We start from the raw sequence: 21,832 nt of genomic DNA on the forward strand, positions 1-21,832 counted from the left end.
TAACTTTTTTTGGTTCTGACAATATATAAATATCCAATCTCTTTTCAGTGTCCTTTTTTACCTAAATGGCTGTTCAAATAAGGCATGTATATTTTCTTTCTGATACATCCTTCTACAGAGAGTGTAGCATCGAATCACAGAAACACAAGCAGTTTGTAATGCATGTTATGTAATGTGTTTATAAATAATACATTATATTTAAATTACATTAACAATAAAAAAAAATAGAATTTGATAGAATGGGATAAAATGGTGCTTGAAAATTGTAAAGATGGGACAAAATATATTCTATTGGTTATAAATGGGGGGATAGCCTATGTGTGGAAACAGTGAAGTTGTTTTATTGGGGCTCACTCAATAAACTATAATGAAAATATATAATAAAATTCCTAGAATACACAGCAGATCATTACAGTGCACATAGACAGGAGCAATAATGGCACTTACAAAGTCCAACTCATCAAATCTGGCCCTATTATTGGGAGATCGAAGGTTTGATCCTCAGTGATGCCACAGCCATCTGTGGCCAGGAGTCAAAGAAAGCAAAATTGGTTTTCTTTGGGTTGGTAGGGTGGTCCTCCCTCTCCCTCCAATCAGTCGGGGTGGGCGTCTGTTAGCTGACATAACAGAATTGGCAGTTTCTCCCCAAAGCTTTGTGCTCTCCAATGATGCTGCGTTAGCTGCAGTTTAAACAGAGGATGCACATTCTAGCCTTCACCCTCTTAGCTTGTTAGCACCACGTGACTGGGGAAAGACTTAGCTAGTGGGTGGAATTGGCAGTGACTAAAACTGAGGAGAAAAAAAGGAAATAAACAGGGAGACCAGAAATTGAATCTTGGGGAAATCAAGAGAAACTAGGAAGAACTCTTCAAAAACATGAGGATAAGAGCAAAAGAAAGAGCAAAGAAAGAATGGAGGAATATATATATATATATACAGTATGTATACGCAGAGTAAATAAGACAAAATATTAGAAATAAAATAAGAGCTCGATTGAGACAGGGCCTCAATGGGGACTCCTGTATATAAAACATTTTTTTGTCTCTGTAAGCTAAAAATAAGAGACTTCTGGCATTTAACCTCAGAATCTGTCTGCCATTGCGGAAGTCTGGATGTCAGGTTGTCCCAGTCTGGGTGAATGGAATTTGTCCCATGGTGCCATATGTGGAGCAAATCTGCCTGAAATATTAATACTGCTGTCAGGAGTAAAATGGAAAAATGCACTTTGACAGAGAGTGCTACATTTTGGGCATATTCTTTTCTCCTATGATACAGTTCTGTAATTTGAAATGAAAACCGTCTTTGATCAACAGACTAGGGTTGAAGCCCCCCGCAGTCAGAGGGCAGGAAACACTCTGGACAGGACGCCAGTTCATTGTAGGACATGAAGCATTAACATTTCTGGTTAATTGTAATGCATGCTGACACTGTTAACCTTGCTGTAAAAAGTCACTAAAACAAAAGAATCTAAAAATATATGTTTGATCTTGTGCTTGGAACAGCACATGCTTTGAAATACACAAAAGTAATAGTGGCATGCAGAAATAGGAAAAGAAACGGAAAAAAATAACCTGTTAAAAACGGGAATTTTATTTTACACTTTATTGATCCACTTACAACAGTGACATATTCAAAGACAACCAGGTGTACCCATTCACAGCTTTTTGGCTCACTTTTACCACTGGGCTACTAGAGACCTAGAGAAGTTAATATTCTAATGATCCACTAATCTACACTTTCTATTTCACCTGAAATGCTGCTTTAGAGAATGAATGCTGAAAAACACAGCAAGGATGCTCTGGACTGATGCTTGTGCTGGGCCGAACACCGCTGACATACATACAAATATTTGGAGAATACTGGAAAGGCATGATTAGATGATGCCTCTCTCTGAATAAGTGAAATGTAACGGTATGTCATCATATTTTACTAAGTAGAATATATCCAAACTGAGAGATGAGCAGTATTATAGCCCTCTCTTGTGAAACAGGTTGACACTTAATCTACTATACTAAGATGTCAGCTATACTGAGTGTTTTGATCTCCTCTCAATCAACATTAGCATAATGCCGTATTTTTATCACCTACATCTGAATAATGTAGTCAGCACCCTTAATAAAGAGCCTACCTCATCGTTAGAAAGTGAAGTGCACTTTTAATAGTATTTATGGCTTCTTTAGCCAAGTATTATTGGAGGAGCTTATAAGCCTGTTTGTTAGGCCGAGCTGGTCAGTTTAGGTCTGTTGTTACACAGGGAGCGTTTTTTTCAAAGGGTATACTTCATACAATTTCAGGGCTTTTACTTGTGTTGTATACATGCAGTTTTTGACTGTCAACATGTGTGCATTTGTGAGATATTGGTGGTGTGGGTTGATGCCTGGTGACAGCTTCTCACCTTTTGCTGCAGTTGGAGTGATAATCAAAATAAAATCAAACCCTTATTATCATGAAGAAGGTACATTTTAAAGAAGTTTTTTGTTGAGTTTACCCTTGATCTCTCTAGACCCTGCTGGCAAGCAACATAATTTCATTCATATTCCTCCGTTATTTCGGTCCACTTTATTGATTGATTTCCTGGCAAAATAATGTTTCTCTTTTGTTCCCTTGCAACAGATTATCAGCCACTCTTCGTCTGCCTGAAGGCTTTTTTCTCTCATTTTAACATGTACTTCCTCCATTATATTTCTAGCCAATTAAGCTGCTACTCCTAACATGTTATAGGACAGATGAGGCTGCATTTAAGGAGAGCTTTAACTACTCTACTGTATAATAACCTAACCTTGCAGTTGACTGGGATTGCTCTGTGTAGACAATGAGAAAATAAAACTAAGCCGTTTCTCCAATCCACTGAACACATAACCATTTGCACTCCTGACAACAGATGAAAGAAGAAAGATCTCAACTCTACACTGTAAAATAATGTGTTAGCTAGTTGAGCTTCTTAGGTGTGCTTTGCAATCTGAAACTTGATTGAAGAGTGATAAAGAGTGATATACTGCATGTTCAACTTTATTGCAGCTGATCACTGAAAAGTTTTCAAAAGCAAACTGAAATAAACAACAGCATTAACCATCTGATGGAGTTACAGCAAAAGCTTTGCTTAAGACTGTAAGACTCTAATGCCAAACAACTGGAATCTGTAGGTTTATGAACTGAAAATATAAACTGATACTCTTTCAACAGCGCTTACGGCGGAGTTTGCCTCCTGGGCTTCTGCGGCGCATTTCTTCTTCATGGACGACTACCACCTCTGCCACGGGGCTTCCCACCATTGAGCCTGGCCCAGTGAGGCGAGACCACAGTGCCAGCATCAAACCCGTCCATGACAGTCCCTCCAGCAGGTACTACGTTAGGCAGTTTTCATCTTTGTTCACACAATACAAAGACAAAAGTCTGTGGCCACTCCTCCTAATCATTGAGTTCAAATGTTTCAGTTACACTCAATGTTAATGGGCGTATAAATTCAAATACTTAGCCATGCAATCGCCATAGACAAAGACAGGTATTAGAATGGGTCATACTGAAAAGCTCAAAGACTTCTATCTTCCATGCATTATGTAATAAATAAAAAGACCAGCCTTATCCTTTTTTAAAAGCTTTGAAACTATTTAATGCATTTCAGTGGCGTCTGTTGATATTTAGCATTACAAGGCAAACAACTTAAAAATCACACTACCCTTGTTCTGATGATTTGCACTGAATGATGTTAGCTGGTTTGTGTAGTCTGTGTAGTTCTTCACTTTTACTTCACTAATAGCTGGGAATTCATCATCATAGTTTCTGTGTATAGTTTGATAATGCCCTTTGACATTCCCCCTCTTTGGAAGTGCAGTGGCTACTTGGCACATCAGGCAGATACATTTGTAGTTTGACATTGTTAAAAATATTCCTCCCGCTGTGCAAATGCAAATACAAATGCAAATATAATTGTAGGAAAATGCAAAAATGGTGCTACACAAACTGGCCACCGATAAATGAAAGCTAGATTCCTAAAGAAGCAAACTCACAGCAGTGCTTTTAGGTGGCTTTGGCATAGCTATGGTTCCAAACAGTAAATTAAAGAGACAGTGGCCATATTTTGCATCAGTTAACTCATGAAATGGGACTACCTACTGCATATTGACAACAGTAAAGTTTGAATGGAGAATGGTCTGGGTCTGTTTTTTAGAGTTTGAGCTAGGCTGCTTAGTTCAGCTGAAGGGTAATTTTACAGCATACAAAGACATTTAAGCATATGCTTCCAACATTGTGGCAACAGTTTGTGGAAGGCCTTTCCCAGTTCTTTTCCTGAGTGGAGTTGTTTAAGCCGCAAAGGGTGGGCAACTCCTTATTAACGCTCACACTTTTGGAATGGTATGATCAACAAGCTCGTACAGGTGTGATGATCAGGTGTCCACATATTTCTGGCCAAATAGTGTGTGTTACATGCTGTTTAGGTTATTTTCTGGGTGGGTCTCCTAAATCTAACCTGTTTGGTTAGTAAATCTTATTGACTCCTTTGGAGTTTCCAATATAAGTTCCTTAAAATAGCTTAAAAACAAAGTGTTAAATGGTGACAAACATGAAAACATAACCACATTGCCTTACAGTTTTGCTGCCAAAAGGTGACAACTGTGAGTATGACTTGTAAAGTAATGGCTATTTGTACAATCAGGGTGAGTGTACAGCCACTCTGTTCTATTAATTCATTTTATTCATAAACAGAGTACAACAGCACTTCAGTAAATTTGTTCTGACAATCTCTGATAATCTCAACTTACTAAAGTGGTCTGGCTTCATTTGGGGTCTGGCTCAGGAGTTACTAATAATTTTCTCCCAGAAAACTCATCGTCTGTTAATAAAGGAGATCACGAATTTGAGCAGCTTATCCTTGTGATGTATATAGCTAAATCACCTTACAGATGTCAGTTTAAACACACCCGGGCAAATGACATTTTCTTGAAGTGAAAATAAGTTAACACATTCTGTGCAGGGAACAAACTTAAAAATGGCAATTTTTTCTGCAAATTGTAGTCTACAGTTTCTATTTATTTTATTTTTTATTTTCCCCAATATGTTAAATTCAGGAAATAAACAGTAATTGAGCATTAAAAAAAGAAGTGTGTTCTCTGTAGAGGATGTGTTTTTAATTTCTTTAACTTAGAAAAAGCTATTGGACCAGAGGTGTCCAAAATTTTGCATATGACTGGTAATGTGTACTTTAACAAAACTTTGTTATATACGTGATTGCTGAAATACTGGTGTAAAATTCAAGACTTCATTCTAGGTGCTAGACCTCTCCTGGAGCTGCTTCAGACTGCTTCTGTGGTTTAATGATTCATGACTGAGTTGTTGTTTGCTTTAACACACTTCCATTTCAAAACCTTAGCATAAACAGTTGAGCAGGTAAAATTTAGAAGGACTAAAATTTCACAAATTGTGGCAAAGGTGGCATTCCTGTGACTGAGCACTTCAGTGTGATTCATTGTGTTGCGTGTTTGTCTATGGAGATTGCATTGCTATGTGCTTTATACACCTGTTACCAATTAATTCAAATTTAGAAGGGGTGTCCACATACTTCTGGCTATATAGTGGTATAGTGTGCATAAAATCATTGTTTTTTTAATAGTAAGAGTTTTTATTTCCTCCTTTCCATTGTTTACTGTTTAGTCTCACTGTTGTTCTGAACCTAATAGTGATGTTATGTATTACAATGTTTTGTATAATATTTTGTATAATGGTTTATTGTGTGTTTACTGTATTTATACCTAAACTGTTTGTACTGTTGTGTGTAGCTATTTTATTTTAAATGTAATACTATGGAACTGTATTTCACCTCCATTGGCTGCCCTGTGTTGTGTCTCAAATAATTAAGGAAAAATGGGCTTTTACATGATTTGGGTCCTTTGAAGTTGCAAGCAAAGTTAAGAGTATTCTGGGCATTAGAGGCAGGTAAAAATCCAAGTGGTCACTTTGGATGTTTTCTTCTGTTTTGTAGTATGGTGAATGATTCCAGGAACAGCTCTGTCTTGCTCGCTGTCTCCAAATCTAGGTCCATGTCTGCCTCCTTTGCCACTTCGGGCCCCAACTACCTCTACAGCAAAGGAAGGCGAGGTACTGTATCTCTATGTGTGTTTTGTGTAGGGTTATTTCCATTGATTATGTGAGTTATCTGGTAATCTACTGGCTATTTTCTTGATTTATTGAGCAATTACACTTAAAAACAAATGACTATCATTAAAAATAGGCGTAATAAAAAAGGAGACCTTAGAAATAATTTATTGAAAAAAGATAAACATATAAAGACATATAAATGACATAGAAATTGGCATGTCTAAGAACTTTGTTTTTCACCATGAGAGAGACCAGTAGGAGGATTTATGCATATTGCCATATAATCATTGCTGATAATTTAACCTCTTTTTGCAGTAGCCATAAAAAGCAATTTCAGCCTGTTTTGAAGATCCATCAGTGCAACTTTTTAACTATTTTTATTAAATTAGAAACTTTTAAAATATTTCAGCTTCTTTTTACCTATATTTTGAAGAAAATAATTTTATTCTATTATATTAATAAACAAATACCCAACAAGTCAATTTCTTTTGTTACTCACTAGGAAACCTGCAGAAAGGGCTTAGATCAATTATTATTAAAATCAAGTTTAATCAAATGATCATGACAGCCCTAGTTTTGTGAATGTTTTTGTGAATTTATGTATTTATGATATTGGTTTAATTGGATCAACAGGCTACCCTCCCTTTAGCATCTCTCCCATGGTCTCCCCATGTCACTCGCCTCCAGTCCAGGGAACCCCAGTCAACAGTCCCACCACTAAAGCCCCCTCAGTGGACCTGCCTGACCCTGGAGCACTTCAGGGCAACTGCCCCTCACCACAGACCCCTCACCGAGCCTTAATCCACAGTCAAAGCGCACCTACTTCCAGCACCACACATTGGATACCCCCACCCCTCTGTAGCAGGTAAGACCAACAGGTGGAGCATGACCAATGTCTATTATTGCCATTAGAGGGAGCCCATCACATGCCGTGAAAATATACTTTTGTGGGTAATGGTTAGAGATATAAAATTTTCAATCAAAACTGAAAATGTATTGAAAAAGTATTTAAAAAAAAGTGATCACTTCATGCTTTTTTCCCCATTTTGATTACATGATATAGTTATGACTTAATTTCTTTACTTTGTGATTAGTTACTGGCCAAAACTAATGTTAAATGGCCATCCTTCATTTTTCACTGTATTTTATTTCCATTTTTGTTTTTTTATGTACCAAAGAGAGCCATAATTAATTCATTTTTACTTCATGATTTTCCACACTCTTTTTATCCTTTGAAGTTAAACAGGCTGTTTTTGTTACTGTCTTTTTAGGACTGGTATATGTAAAAGTGCTCTGCTGTGTTTGGTGGGTGAGGTTAAACTTCTGTTGGTTGAAATGGTGGAGCTATACTGCTGTAGGATGAATAAGTGAAGCTAAACTGCTGCAGGCTGAATTGGTGGTATTCCCTTTTAAGTAGTCTGAAAACTGAGAACTTTACCTTTATGTTTCCAAATATGTTTAGCCGCACATGCAAGTTTTCATCAAGCGCTGGGTTAGTTGAATGCTTTTCTTTCTTGTTACACTGGGTACTAAATTGATAGTCATAGTCACGCAAAAGTGTGCCTCTGGTCAGTTTATGTGTTTTTGGAAATAAAGTAACACATCCTCTACTGTCAAATATGGCAGTTTTCTACTCATTTTAGTACACGTTTTCAATTTATTTATATTTATAGAAATTAAATTGTTTTCTAAAATATTAGAAAAAAATGATTGAATGTGCAATTAACTTTTGTACATGCCATATTAATGTTTTCCGACGTGGTACATTTGGCAAATAAACAGTAACTGTGCATTAAAATGTGCAGAAGTACCAAAACCTTTGCTATTGTATGTCCTGCATTTGTTTATCTTCTACTGCTGTTCTCAGAGTTTTGCATTTTGCAGATTGTAGCACGGTTACTGCTGAGTTTTATGAATCTGGCCCCCAACAGATCAGCTGCATCTGCATGACTATCTCTATCCTCGCATCTCCCTCCATCTCTCCTTCTTTCTCTCTTTCGTTGTTTTATCCCTCTTGCACCTCCAGATGTGCAGTGTGACCAATGTCACATTGCCCTTAGCCTGTAATGAATTTCAAGCACAGAGGAGCAGCTCAATTAGATTCTGTCTGCCCTGCTGATTCACATTGCAAAACTAAACAGCAGTGACAAAGCCTCATACGAAGATAGGAGGAGCATGGCTTAGACCCAGCATCAGGACCATTTCCAACAATAAGCAGTATAAACAGTTGCTTAGGGCCCATGAGCCCCACGAGTAGACTGTAGACTTTGCTTTTCAAAAATGCTTCAGGCTGTCACAGGAGGCCCCCTTGTGGTTGTAGAACAGAGAATTCAACTTAAAAGGTACCCAAGCTACAAAATGTGCCGCAACAACATGAGAAGTTAAAGGAGGATGAAGTGAAGTGAATCTTTAGCTCAAAACATGAGTGAAAATGAACACTAAGTAGTTGCATTTAGGCTTTTTGTCAGTTTTCTTGCTTCCGCTATTACACTTGTTAAAATAAAGGTTACCTTAGTGGTTAGGGATGAGCATTTTAACTTTTATCTCTTACTGTAATGATACTGTCTGCTTGCACTTCTATGATATTTGCAAGAACCAGATGTTCAAACCGTTTGATGCCTCTACAAGCTACCTCACAGAAAGCTGTTATGTTAAAATGCACCTGAAGACATTGTCTGATGCCATTTTTATACTAGCATTTTGATGAGATTTTGGTCTAAACATTTCATCCTAACATTTCATTTTTCTCTCTAAACTCCACTTATAACATTTTTGTGGTTATATGCCAAAAACATTGATAATTAATTTTTACATGACCATTTTCCAAACTCTCTTTATCCCTTAGAATTAAACAGGAAGTTTGTTACTGTGACTGGCATATGTAAGAGAGCTCGGTTCTCATTCTCTGTCCTGTATTAAAACACTTCATATAATTCTATTATGACTGAGTTGGGCTACACTGTTGTAGTGTGAATGGGTGGGTCTAAACTGCTATAGGCTGAGTTGGTGGATAGATATATGTAAATGCACTGGTTTGATGACATTACCAAATAACAAATTCAAGTTAAACATATTTAAAAAATAAAATATCAGATGTTCCTTACAGATGCCATGTTTTTTGCTGTTAAATTTAGTAAATTTACAGTAATAGAGCATTAAAATATGCAATAGTGTGTTCTCACTGTAGAAGATCTGTTACTTATCTGTTAACTTATTTTCACTTAAAAAGTCAACAAAACATGTAATTTGATCAGGGGCACCAAATCTATTGCATACTGTATGTATATACATACTTTAGTTGATTTAGTTTAAAGATTCCCTTATACATAGTTGTTTCTTTATATTGTTCAAAAAAGGGCTGTGGGGTAGTCATATTGATGAAAAATATATTTCAGAGTTATTGTTATTGGTTATTGGTTATGGATACTGTTTCTGCTTTGCCAAAGTCTATAACATAGACAGCATGCAGGGTAGTTGGGGGGGCAGTGTTTAGAAACAGCAGCAAGAGGGCATTTAAAATTTACATAGTCATGCACATTCTTAGTTCCCTGTATTCTTAATACATTTTGAGATTTAGGGACGCTCCTATGCCATTTTTATTAGCTTTTTGGGCATAAGAATGATACATAAAAATATTTAACATTGTATTATTCAATGTAGATGGTTGTTTTGTGTTTTAATTTATATCTTTAGGGATACCTTAATTCCAGTAGCAGTGTATGTATACTGTCATGTTATGCTCTTATGCAGCTGCGGAAGGCCGTATAGCAAAATGTGGCATGGAGAGGGCTCTACAGACAAAGGTGACAAACCACAACCGTCAGGTAAGAATATTTTGTTGTTGTTGTTGTTAAAAGCTTTCTAATGCTGATGAGTAAGTCCCTTACTATATAACTGCAAGTGCAAATATTCTGAAGCAATACCTGGGGTATTTCTGAATGAGATTGTATTATTTAGCCCGCTTTGCCTGTTTGTTTGTGCTTTAGTAGCTTCAGAGGTTTGTTTGTATATACACTATTGTTCAAAAGTTTGGAATCCATGTTTTCAATAAAAGAAATATGATAAATATGTTAGTCCTCTGCATCTTCACAGGTTTCATATAGTTTGTAGAAAACTGAGAATCTGGGAAAAAAAAGCGGTGATAGATGTGTCTAGAATAATAAGCAGTGCTGTATATGATTTAAAAATGAGAACACTGTAGAACATCTAGAAGGAAGTTCTAATAACATTCAGATTGAGAATGTCTGAGTATCGTGGCTGAAACTTGACAAAATTATTCTAAATAAATAATTGATAAATGCATTATATCACTGTATAATTTCAGTGTTCCCAAAATATGTTGAGTAAAAGATCTAAAAATCACTTTGGTGTGTTGTTTATAACATTTAAATCTACATTGTAAGTTATTGTTGAATATTAAAGAACAAAAATGATTGACAAGTGATTTCAAACATTTGAATAGAAGTGTATTTATTGTTGTGTTTTATGGCATTTTGACAGCTTTATTGGTCGAATTCCATTGATAGACCACTTTCTCATCTTTTCACTAGCATCCAGTTTTAGCAAACTTTTTTTTTTGGAAGTATCTTTATGTGGTGCTTTTAAATTTGTGAGTTTTAGGTGCTTTGCTAACAGACAGCAGATGTAATGCGATCTATAATTCTACTAAACTTTGCAAGATTCTTTTTATATTTATATTTATTCATTTAGCCAATGCTCTTATTCAGAACAGCTTGCAAAATTGCTGATGCAGATTAGTTTTACATTTTAAAACAAAACAGTTTGTTTAGTTATATTTGGTAATGACAAAAAGAAGCTAAGAACTAATCTGCCCTCATCATTTTGATATTTTGCTGAAATATTTATAACATGCCGATCAGACTAGGAACTTTAGTAACACAGTGGAACTGAAAAAAATAATCCATAATACACAACACAACTGATTATGCACATGTGAGATAATATTATTGCTGTTTAGTTTGTAGCTTATGCTACCTGATGTTGGTCCCACCCCCAACTTGTCAGAACCAATTTGCACCCCTGTTTGTAAAGACAAAAACTGCAGTTTATTTCATTCTATTGCAAAAACAAACACAAATTTTAAGCAGAGAACATGGTGAATCTGCACTCTTCGCCTAAGAAGCAGTAATAGAACAAATGCATAGTGTGGTGTTAATCATACATGTTTTAATGAGATGTTTCCTTTTCACTGTTTTTGTTAATTGACCTCATCTGGGGGCTAAAGTCTAGTTAATAGATGTTAATAGATGTGACAATTAGGTAATAGGAAGTGTATTAGGTACACCATTTGGTAACAGTGTTCTGTATAAAGAGATATAGAGTTAGCTGCTGTACTAATATACATACTTTGTAGTAGTCACATCTGACTTGTGATCAAATCCATGATGTTTGATAACAAAGGATTCATGAGTGGTCACAGTTCATAGTGGTCTACAAAAAAAAGCTCATTCAGAGAACAATGTGCAACACTTGTCATTGAAACAAAATGGTAATAAGTACCATTATTAGACCTGCAGCTGTTTTTCTGTCAGTGACTGAGGATCGCTGGTTAGCCCACATAGCTTGTTTACAAAGTAATTACCATCTAGTTGCATTTAAATCTGTTTGCCATCTGCTGTCAACAACAGCCACAACATTTGATGGGTGCTTCATGGATTAATCATTTTGCAAGTTCACCATATTTTTGTTGGTTATTAATGGGCACTTTCCATGCTCAGGCTGATTATCTTTGAGATTTTGAATTGTGCAGGAGTAGATGAGTGTAAACAAGGCAATACAGGAGGTATTGAAAAACATATGAGGCATTAGACTCAGGAGTGATGGTTTTAAGAACTCGCAATCAGGAACATTTAGATAACTCTGGAAAAATAGTGAATGACATCTGTAGCTTTTCTGTTTTGTCATTTTCTAATCAATTAGATGATCCGGTGTTGGCGTCTTCTGACTATGACAGCACCTATGAGACCAATCACAGTGACAGCAGCGATTTTGCACAGAACGAGGAGGATGGAGAGGCTCAAAGAAAGCCCTTTGACACGCAAGACTCATGCGGAACATTTCAAGCAGAGGCTTTGGTTCTGCACCCCTTAATACCACCAGAGGTGACCTTTCTGATAATTTGTAGTTTCAGGACCAGATTTATTGAAAGAGGTGCTAATTAGATGAGCGAAAGGCATGTATGACTAAATTGCTTTTTGTATGGAAGCCCATTTCCTGTAGGCAGAAGAAACCACATACAACCCCAATCACGAACAGGTTGAGACAGTAAGTGAAATGCTACTAAGAAGAAGGTTGACTTTTTGAACATTACACAGTGTTCCTGCTCTTAAATTGCTCCACTACCAACTAAAGTAATTAAGGGGAACATTATGTTTGTGCTGTCTGTTCAGATACAAGTCAAAGTAAATTTATAAATTACTGCTTTCCGTTTTTATTTGCATTTCTCTACTGTCCCAACTTTTTTGGTATTGGGCTTGTACTGCTGCACTAAATAGTATGTAAAAAATAGTGCACCACCATTTGATGCTCATTCATTAGTGTAGTATGTAAGGTTTAGAAGTAGTGGTTTGGAATAATGGCTTATTTTCATGATATTTTGACATAGTAGGTCAAAATAATGACTGATGTATGAAGAGTAAGTTTTAATAACAGATTATTATTTTAAGAATATTAAAAATGATTGAAACATAGTCTTACACATTAATTAATTAATAATAATCTTTAATCATTATTCTAGAAATATTAAATAATTTCTGATTTTTTTCCAGTTGATGCATACATGTATGATTTGACAACTCAGAAGATGTGCCTTCTCCTTTCAGGATAAGCCCATTCTGGCCCCAGAACCACTGGTGATGGAGGGTCTGGAGGGTCTTATGAGTCAGATTAACAATTGGAATTTCCCAATTTTTAACCTGGTTGAGAAAACGCATGGCAAGTGCGGTTGCATCTTAAGTCAGGTAAGGTACACAATAGAGGTACACTGCCATCTAATGGACATAAAGACAATGTTCCCTCGAACAAATCTAATATAGTGCCATAAATATTTCCTCTGTTTTTGTTTTAGATTTGTTACGCTAAATAATTTCTGATCACCATATAAAGTATAATATAAGACAAGGAGACCATGAATAAACACAAAACAGAGTTTTTAAATTATTATACCATTTACTAAAGGATAAAATCAGCAACCAGATGCTAGAACTGGAGATCAGTCTTTTACATTGCTCTAGAGGCATTTTGATCCACTGTTCTTTGCCGAATTGTTTTAATTCAGAGTTATGCTACATTACAGTGCTTTCAAACATGAACTGCCTGAATAAGGTGCTTCCATAGCATCTCAATGGTGCTCACGCTAAGACTTTGACTAGGTCACTCCCTTAATTGTATTTCTTTTGCGACATCTTGCTTATGTGCTTCCTGTCATTGTCTTGCTGCATATCTACAGCTTGAGCTTCAGATCATGGACTAACAAACTCTTCTGAAGAATTTTCTGATAGAGAGGAGAAGCAGCAGAAGATCTCCACATCACACTATCACCACCATGTTTGACTGTTGGTGTGATATTCTTGTTGTGGAATGCTGTGAGCTTTATGCTAGCTGTCTTTCACTTCTGAACTTCTTCCACTTTGATCAGTCCACAGAACATATTTCCAGAAGGCTCAGAGGTCTTCAGGATGTTTTTTGGCAAATGTGAGATAAGTCTTTATGTTCCTCCTGGTTAGCAGAGGTTTTCACTTGGCAACTCTCCCTTATATACAGTACAGTTGCCTTTTACTATTGGAATCATGAATGCTGATATTTGCAGGACAAGCAAGGCCTGCAGTTCCTTATGGGTTCTTTTGTGATCTCCTGGGTGAGTTGTTCCAGTGCTCTGGATGGAATTCTGGTAGGCCAATCACTTCTGGGAAGATTCAATTCCACGTTGTCTCCATTTGGATCTGTTTGCTGGAGCCCCAGAGCTTTAGAAATAGATTTGTAACCTTTTCCAGACCAATATAGTATTTTTCTGTTTCTTTCTCATCTCTTCCAGAATTTCTTTTGATTAGAGGATTGTGTGCTGGTTCTTGAGGCCTTCTAGTCCACCTTACATTGCTGGAAAAGTTCTATTTACGTGAAGTTTAGATTCAACAAGGCTGGCAGTCATCAAGCCTAGGTGTGTCTAGTTTAATTGATGGCAGTTATCAACTAAATTTGTTTAAAGAAAAGAAGATCTTTTAAAGAACTGCTTTTCTTAGTGTTTACACCAGTTATCTTTGTCTTACATAAATTTTCTGGCACTATGAACATTTTAAAATATAGAGCCATAAAAGAGCTTACTTTTGTAAAAGACAATATTGATCTAAAATACAGATATTAGGTTACATATGTTTGCAAACCAACTGATTGCAATAGTATGCACAATTAATCCTGAATCAAATGCAATGGGGTTTTCACCCAATTTTCTTGTCAGGACACACACAACAGAAGCTGGGAAAGTGACAGCTAGCATCTAGCAACAGCTATTATTTCCAGTTTATATGTTATATTGAAATATAACATAGGTAGTTAGCTAACGATAAAATGAAAATGGCTAGAGCTTTTATCTTAAATGTGACATAGTCATGACAGTTAGTGCTAACTAAGTTAAGTTCAGCATCTATCAATGCCCACCTGCTCCAATATGTCCTCCTCGTCCTCCTCATTAAGAAGATTTTTCATTCTTGTCTTCTTGGTGCCAACTTGGTTTTTCACAGTTCTTGCCGATGCAGCCCATCAACATGTGAATCACATATGAAAACTGCTACACTGGTAATGCAAAAAAGTCCTTGACGCTGAACTGAACTCTGTGGAGAACTGTCTGTTGTGTGAGTCTGTACAAGACTCACACCATGGTGCTGAATTTAATACAGTTATGTTTCAAGGCTGATATTATTTCAATTTGAATTTCCATTCCACCTTAAACATTTGTCTATAACATTTATAGTCTGTGCATTATTGTGCTTATATGTGTGCATTCAAAGATTCTGTGGATTTGTGGCATCACTGAGGATCTAACTAGGGCCAACGCTTAGGTGGTTGCAGCACTCTTGTGGCTTCTTTTAAAGCAGTCAGAACTTATTCTGCAGGCTGCTGTACCACATATACGATTCTGAGAAGTGTGTATTCAGAAATCCCCTCTTTACCCAATACATAATCTCAGGGATGTGGCTTTTTCCCTGTAGAAGATGCATGAAAGGAATATATTAGATTAGAAGTGAATTCCATTTGGAGTACATCAATAAGACAAATAGACAACTTAAGATTTACAACAATGAACTATATAAAAAGTCATTCTTTAGGGACAGCAACAGTTCTGTGTCCAGTTATAGATAACACATTTTGTGTTGGAACACCAAAGGTGTGTTGTTATTCAGCATATCATTTTTGAGAGTGTACACGTTTTATAACTTTTTTATGATGACAGGAAGTTTTTGTTGCTATCTAATGGTAGGTTCTCATGACTTGGATATTGTGACTTTGTTACATTACATTTATGTGACAAATATTGTGTTAACTGTTTATGCTCTGAAAAAGGTGGTGTGACCAAAATGTTTAAGCTGTTTTTTATGTTTGCATTATTTCTTCTTGTTAAAGATCTCACTCAACCCCACGTTTTACTGTTCTGGTTTTGTTCTTGAATTGTGTGTTATGTGTGTCTTTGATTGTATGCTGCAGGTCTCTTATAGGCTGTTTGAAGATACTGGTCTCTTTGAAACCTTCAAGATTCCAGTGAGGGAGTTTATGAATTACTTCCATGCCTTGGAAAATGGTTACAGGGACATCCCATGTAAGTTAGACAAGGCAATAAAGGAAATTGCATGAAACCTGTTCTGTTTACATGCAACTGAGAAAGATGCAGTTTAGGGCCATGTTTTAAAACTGATACACCTTTTTTGGTTAACACCACAGTTGCAGCAGCAGGGGGGTGTGCAGGCTTGTGTACATAAAAGTCACACATCTGTTGCTTGTCTTGATGTGCCAAACCATTAGACTGCCTCCTAGTGGCTGGATTTAGTAGCATATTCATCTTTCATTCCAGATCATAACAGGATCCATGCTACAGACGTCCTTCACGCGGTTTGGTATCTAACCACGCAGGCTGTGCCTGGCTTGCCTACACTGGGCCACAACTCTGGATCAGTCAGTGAGTCAGGTAAGAATATTTACCACTTTGACTGTGATGTGATGTCGTAGATTCTTTTTATGTCAGTGTAGGACCATTTTCCCTGCAACCAGACCATTCTGAAAAGGTGCATTTCAAAATTGTAAAAGATAATTCATAGCTGAGAGTACTCTGTTGTAATGTTTGTGCTTATCAAGCTATATATTCTAATTATCCTTCCTTTCACCATGTAGACTCTGTCAGTGGGATCACTCATGGTCACATGGGTTATGTGTTCTCTGAAACCTACCCACAAATGGAGGATGGCTATGGCTGTCTCTCAGGGCTCATTCCTGCCCTGGAGCTGATGGCCCTGTATGTGGCAGCAGCAATGCATGATTATGACCATCCTGGCAGGACCAACGCCTTCCTGGTGGCTACCAGTGCTCCGCAGGTAGGACAGCATAACAAATGAAGCCACCAATAGATATATGATCAAGACCATTGCAGAAACCTTTTTCTGTTGAACATAAACATACAGGCAGAATATTGTGTTTATGAAACGGTTATTGTACACCATTCTATCAATTTCAAAATCTAAAAGCTGAGAACTTGTAAAGAAGGAAATTATATTTAGCGACATGGGACTGAAGACTGAAATTTAAAGGGACCATTATGGTGGAACACCAAACTTTCTTTACTTTTTGTAGCAAAAGAACACGATGTAGTAGGAAAGCACGTTTGAAGTTTCAGAACGTAACGTTCACTCCCCCATCCAGGTCATATATGGAAACTAAGCTGCAAAAACAGTTTATTCTGAATTGTTCATTGTCATGAAAAGCCAAAATATTTACATGAGGCCACCTATTGATCCTATAACAATCCCCATGCAAAAAACATGCTGACGTTATAAGGAGTGTTTCAGTCAAGACTGCTTTTTGAATAAAGCACGAAACAGAATAGTCAGAGCAGTAATTTACACACATCACTCTTAAAGGCACAGACACAAAATAGAGCCCATTTAATTTGAAGGTCTAAAGAGATGTTGGAACTCATGTAAAAATGAAAAATGACTGTTTTTTGGTACATTGAACCGAACAAATGTCAGAGTAAAAAAAACTTAAACACATGTCAATGTAGAAATGCAGGTTGTGGGGATTAACGTCAGTAGAATGGTCTAGAATGGGTTTTTTCCTTTGACACATTCTTTTCTCTGCCATATTGGTGGTCTGTTAGCATATATGAAGAGCACTACATTAATAATGAGCACGTCTTGCCTCTGAAGTTAATGTAACATCTCAAAGCCTTTTGCCCATAACCCCTCCCCCACACGAAAACAGGAGGATGCCGCTATGAATTCACATACAAAGACAATCTGATGCCATTTACTGTTTCCATGACAACCATTTCTGTCATTTATGTGATCCACTGAAGCCTATACATTGACCTGTAAGGATAAGGTCTTCAGATAGCTATTCTTTACACCCCAGAATAATTTTGAATATTACACCACACCACAGGATAGTTAAACACAAGAAGGGAATGCTAACCACTCAATTTGGCACATGTTAAATGTCTGCCATAGGCTTGCAGCTAACATCACTATAAATTGACAGGGAAAATGGAAAATTAGAATGACTTCGGTGTTGTGTCTGAAGTTTGATTCCTTTCCACCTGATTACACCACTTGGAACTCTTTAATTCCCAGTGATCTGACATGTGATGATTATTGAACTCCAGCAAGGAACGCTTCTCATACCCAAAATATTAGCTACATGGGGCTGGAGATGGCACTTTAGTTCTAGTATAGGGAGACAAATACAAGCTATTTACACATTAAGGCCAAAGTTTATGGACCATTACACCTGTAAGAGCTTATTAGACATCCCAGTACAAAACCATGGGCATTAATATGAATTTGCCTGACTTGTGTAGGCGGTGCTGTACAATGACCGTTCAGTTCTGGAGAATCACCATGCTGCCTCTGCCTGGAATCTCTTCATGTCTCGGTCTGAATACAACTTCCTGGCCAACCTGGACCATGTGGAGTTCAAGCGCTTCCGTTTTCTGGTGATTGAAGCCATCCTGGCCACAGACCTGAAGAAGCACTTTGACTTTTTGGCAGAATTCAATGCTAAGGTGACAACTTACCTCCTTACTACAGATACTTATCCTAAAGAAAATATTAAACTTAAAGGTATCCATATCATTTTAATACAGGTGGGGCATGAAGGTTGCTCGGGTATCGACTGGTCCAACGAGAATGACCGACTCCTGGTTTGCCAGATGTGTATCAAGCTGGCTGACATTAATGGGCCACTGAAGCACAAAGATCTTCACCTTCAATGGACGGAGGGCATTGTGAATGAATTCTATGAGCAGGTTTGCAATGCATGAATAATACGTTCATGTATTTTCTTTTGTGCCGCCGTCATGTATGCACTGTTCAGTAAGAGTGTTGTTTCCTGTGCCTGGCACAGAACTTTAATACTAACTGAAAGCTTAGCGACTGTGCCTCAGGTTCCCAGTAACAGTCTGTGTGATTGGTGGAATAATACAAATGTAAATCCTCAGCGACCGGTTGGCACCTATGTAATGCTGACCCTGAGTGGCTGCAGAGAAACAAGGACATGTTGTTTCCTGGCAACCAGCCATTTTCTCCTCAGCAGTTCTGAAGATAGTGGCTTTGTAGCTGTAATGCTGACAGCAATGAGCAGTAATCAAACCACTGAATGTTGTAGAAGCCACATGTCTGTGTTTTTTGTTTTTGTTTTTTTTTTTTTTTTTTTTGATGTAATAGCCAACTGTAAACAGGTCTGAGTCAAGCTGTAAAGTGCAAAACTGCATCTGCCACACATGCTGAAAGTGCGACCATGCCTGGTTTGGCATGTTATTAAAATCAGTAATTTCTCATGTTTTATTTATTTAATGTCCCTCAAAAAGGAGACAGTCTATTTGAGTAGGCAGCATGTGAGATAAAGGCGTGGTGTCTGTAGCTGTGAGAGCAAAGAGAAGATGAGAAGATGACCCAGTTGTGTCAGGACCTCTTCACTACATTAGAAAACTCTGTCACATGACTGCTACAGGCTGTATTCAGACCGTTTCAAAAGGGGCCAAAAGTTGCAGGATGCAATTCTCTCTTTCTCTCTCTCTCTCTCTCTCTCTCTCTCTCTCTCTCTGTGTGTGTGTGTGTGTCTTGAGTGATTCATCCCTCTAGCACCTGAGAGAAAAAAAAAGCTCACATACATTATGATTCTTTGAGTGATGTTACCACTAGTTGCCATGGGAACAAAAGACCTTGACAGCTGTGGCTTAGCTCTTATTGTTTATATCCTGATGTCATGAAGCATATATATATATATATATATATATATATATATATATACATAGTTAGGTAATGCTGCTGATGCTTTATTAACCATAGATATTTTCTGATTCCTAACATGAGGCACCCCCCCACACACACAACCACCCCGCCCTCTCCATGGGAAGGCTGACCTACTTTTAGAGCAGCACTACAGCTGTGAGATATGTTATTCTCCTGAACTGGAAAAATTCAATACTGATGTGGTTCCTCAAATGTGTTGATGTTTAGACCATGCTGTGGTTTCATCAGTAACTAATTTCATTTCATCTATACCACACAGGTCATTCTAGTTAAAGACTTTGAATCAAATGATTATTTTGGATCTTTAAATGTCTGTGCGTCTTTTTAAATGTCTTAAATGCTGAATTGCAAACAAATATTTTCACTGTAATCATCCAAATGTGAAGATGTAATGATAAACTTGAAAATGGTAGGTAAACAATGCAGCTGAGGCGTTTATAAATAAGAGGAAAAAGACTGCTTTTGTTTTTGCCATTTAATAAACAGGATCAAAAACATATGTATTCATAAGCATAAACGAAGAGTTAAAAGGTTTAAAAATTAGATAGGGAAAGTGTATACAGACACCAGAAATTGATAACAGCAATATGCTGTTGCAAAGCCATTATTTTTAGTTATAGTCTTGAGATGTCTTGGATTTTTGCAGCATTGTGGTTCAATTTTCATACCTATTGGCAAACCATCTTCAACTCATCAAGGAAGGTCCCTCTGATGGAGATTGACTAGACCATTGAAGCACCTTCACCTTCTTTTTTAGAAACCAGTCGAGTTATTTTAGCTGTATGTTTTGGGTAGCTGTCTTGGTGAAGCAACCATCTTCTCCTCAGATTCAGTTTTTTGGCTGATGAGATTAAATCCTGCTGGTGCATGCATCCTGGTGCATGAGTCCATTTGCTATTCCTTTGATGACATGTATTGCCCCAGAATCATCCGCAGAGCAGCAGCCTCATATCATGACACTCCCACCTTCGCATTTCACAGTGGATATTGTGTTCTGTCTCCAAATATGATGAACTGAATTATTTTCAAAGAGTTCTAGTTTTGTTTCTTCTATTTTCTGATTGGCCTTAATGCTCATGTGCAAATTTTAGATGCCCATTTTTTGCTCCTATTTAGCAAAGGAGTTTTGCAAGCAGGAGCAGAGATAATTGCGGTTCAGTTTGTTGCTTATTGTTGTTCGTGTAGCTGTTATTTCTGCTGATTTTAGGTCATCCTGCGACTGTTTTCAGTTGACTGCTAGCTTTACTCCTACCCTATATACAGTACTGTGTGAAAGTTTTAGGCACCCAAGACACATTTTCAAAATCTATTTATTTGTGTGGTTTGTGTTTATTTGCTGAGAAAAGTGTTAATATTTGAATAAACAAAATTTATAGAATATTAATTAACTACACACACACACACACATATATATATATATATGTGTGTGTGTGTGTGTGTGTGTGTGTGTGTGTATAGTAATAAATAGTGATTTTATGGATGTTAGTTTGTTTGTTTAACCATTTCCAAGCCTCTCCCTGAGGAAGCCATTGATGATATTAACAAGTCTCTGTGGCGGCTGTGAAGCTGTCAAGGGAAAATATGGACCCAAGAAATTCTTGTTACTATTTATTGTTTTTATGTTTATTTGAATTATGAATATGACTTTATTCTAATGTATATTGTGATAAACTCTGAGGTAAACTGTTTAAAACTTTGCTTAGATGCCTAAAACTTTCACACAGTACTGTATGTTTGTATACATATAAATTAAAACAATTAAAACATCATAAAAAGTTAATCATATAATAGGCACAAGAGAGTATGTCTTTTAGTGCCTTATGTTGTTTACCTCTGATCTATCTAATGCATTCATTTGTTTAATCAGGGTGATGAGGAGGCCAGTCTGGGATTACCCATTAGCCCCTTCATGGATCGCTCAGCTCCTCAACTGGCCAAGTTGCAAGAGTCCTTCATTACGCACATCGTTGGACCACTCTGCAGCTCCTATGACACAGCAGCCCTCATGCCAGGCCAGTGGGTAGAGCATTTGCCAGATGAGGCTGAAGAAGAAACTGGTGTGGAGGAAACTGATGAGGAAGATGAGGATACAACTGAGGAAGATGCCTCTACCAGTTCAGAGCAGTCTCGTATGTTTTGTTTGTGTACATTCAATTTGTGTTTGTTTATAAGGATTAAAGGATTAGCATTGAAGTCCAATGATGTTT

At 37.1% G+C, this 21,832-nt stretch overlaps 1 protein-coding gene across 2 annotated transcripts in view; it reads left to right on the plus strand.

The window, feature by feature from the left end:
• The window catches only part of pde3a (phosphodiesterase 3A, cGMP-inhibited), a 111,498-nt gene that overhangs the window by 85,007 nt on the left and 4,659 nt on the right, over nt 1-21,832 (plus strand). For both annotated transcript variants that reach the window (XM_017710635.2, XM_017710636.2), the window contains 12 exons: nt 3,184-3,341; nt 5,978-6,093; nt 6,727-6,958; nt 9,844-9,917; nt 12,034-12,215; nt 12,936-13,073; nt 15,811-15,922; nt 16,175-16,288; nt 16,492-16,691; nt 18,173-18,376; nt 18,458-18,619; nt 21,493-21,754. In XM_017710635.2, the coding sequence (XP_017566124.2) occupies nt 3,184-3,341; nt 5,978-6,093; nt 6,727-6,958; nt 9,844-9,917; nt 12,034-12,215; nt 12,936-13,073; nt 15,811-15,922; nt 16,175-16,288; nt 16,492-16,691; nt 18,173-18,376; nt 18,458-18,619; nt 21,493-21,754 (1,954 nt within the window). The remainder of the gene's footprint in view (nt 1-3,183; nt 3,342-5,977; nt 6,094-6,726; nt 6,959-9,843; nt 9,918-12,033; nt 12,216-12,935; nt 13,074-15,810; nt 15,923-16,174; nt 16,289-16,491; nt 16,692-18,172; nt 18,377-18,457; nt 18,620-21,492; nt 21,755-21,832) is intronic.

The sequence above is a fragment of the Pygocentrus nattereri genome, chromosome 1 (genome assembly GCF_015220715.1).
Source record: "Pygocentrus nattereri isolate fPygNat1 chromosome 1, fPygNat1.pri, whole genome shotgun sequence".
NCBI classification, from domain to species: domain Eukaryota; kingdom Metazoa; phylum Chordata; class Actinopteri; order Characiformes; family Serrasalmidae; genus Pygocentrus; species Pygocentrus nattereri.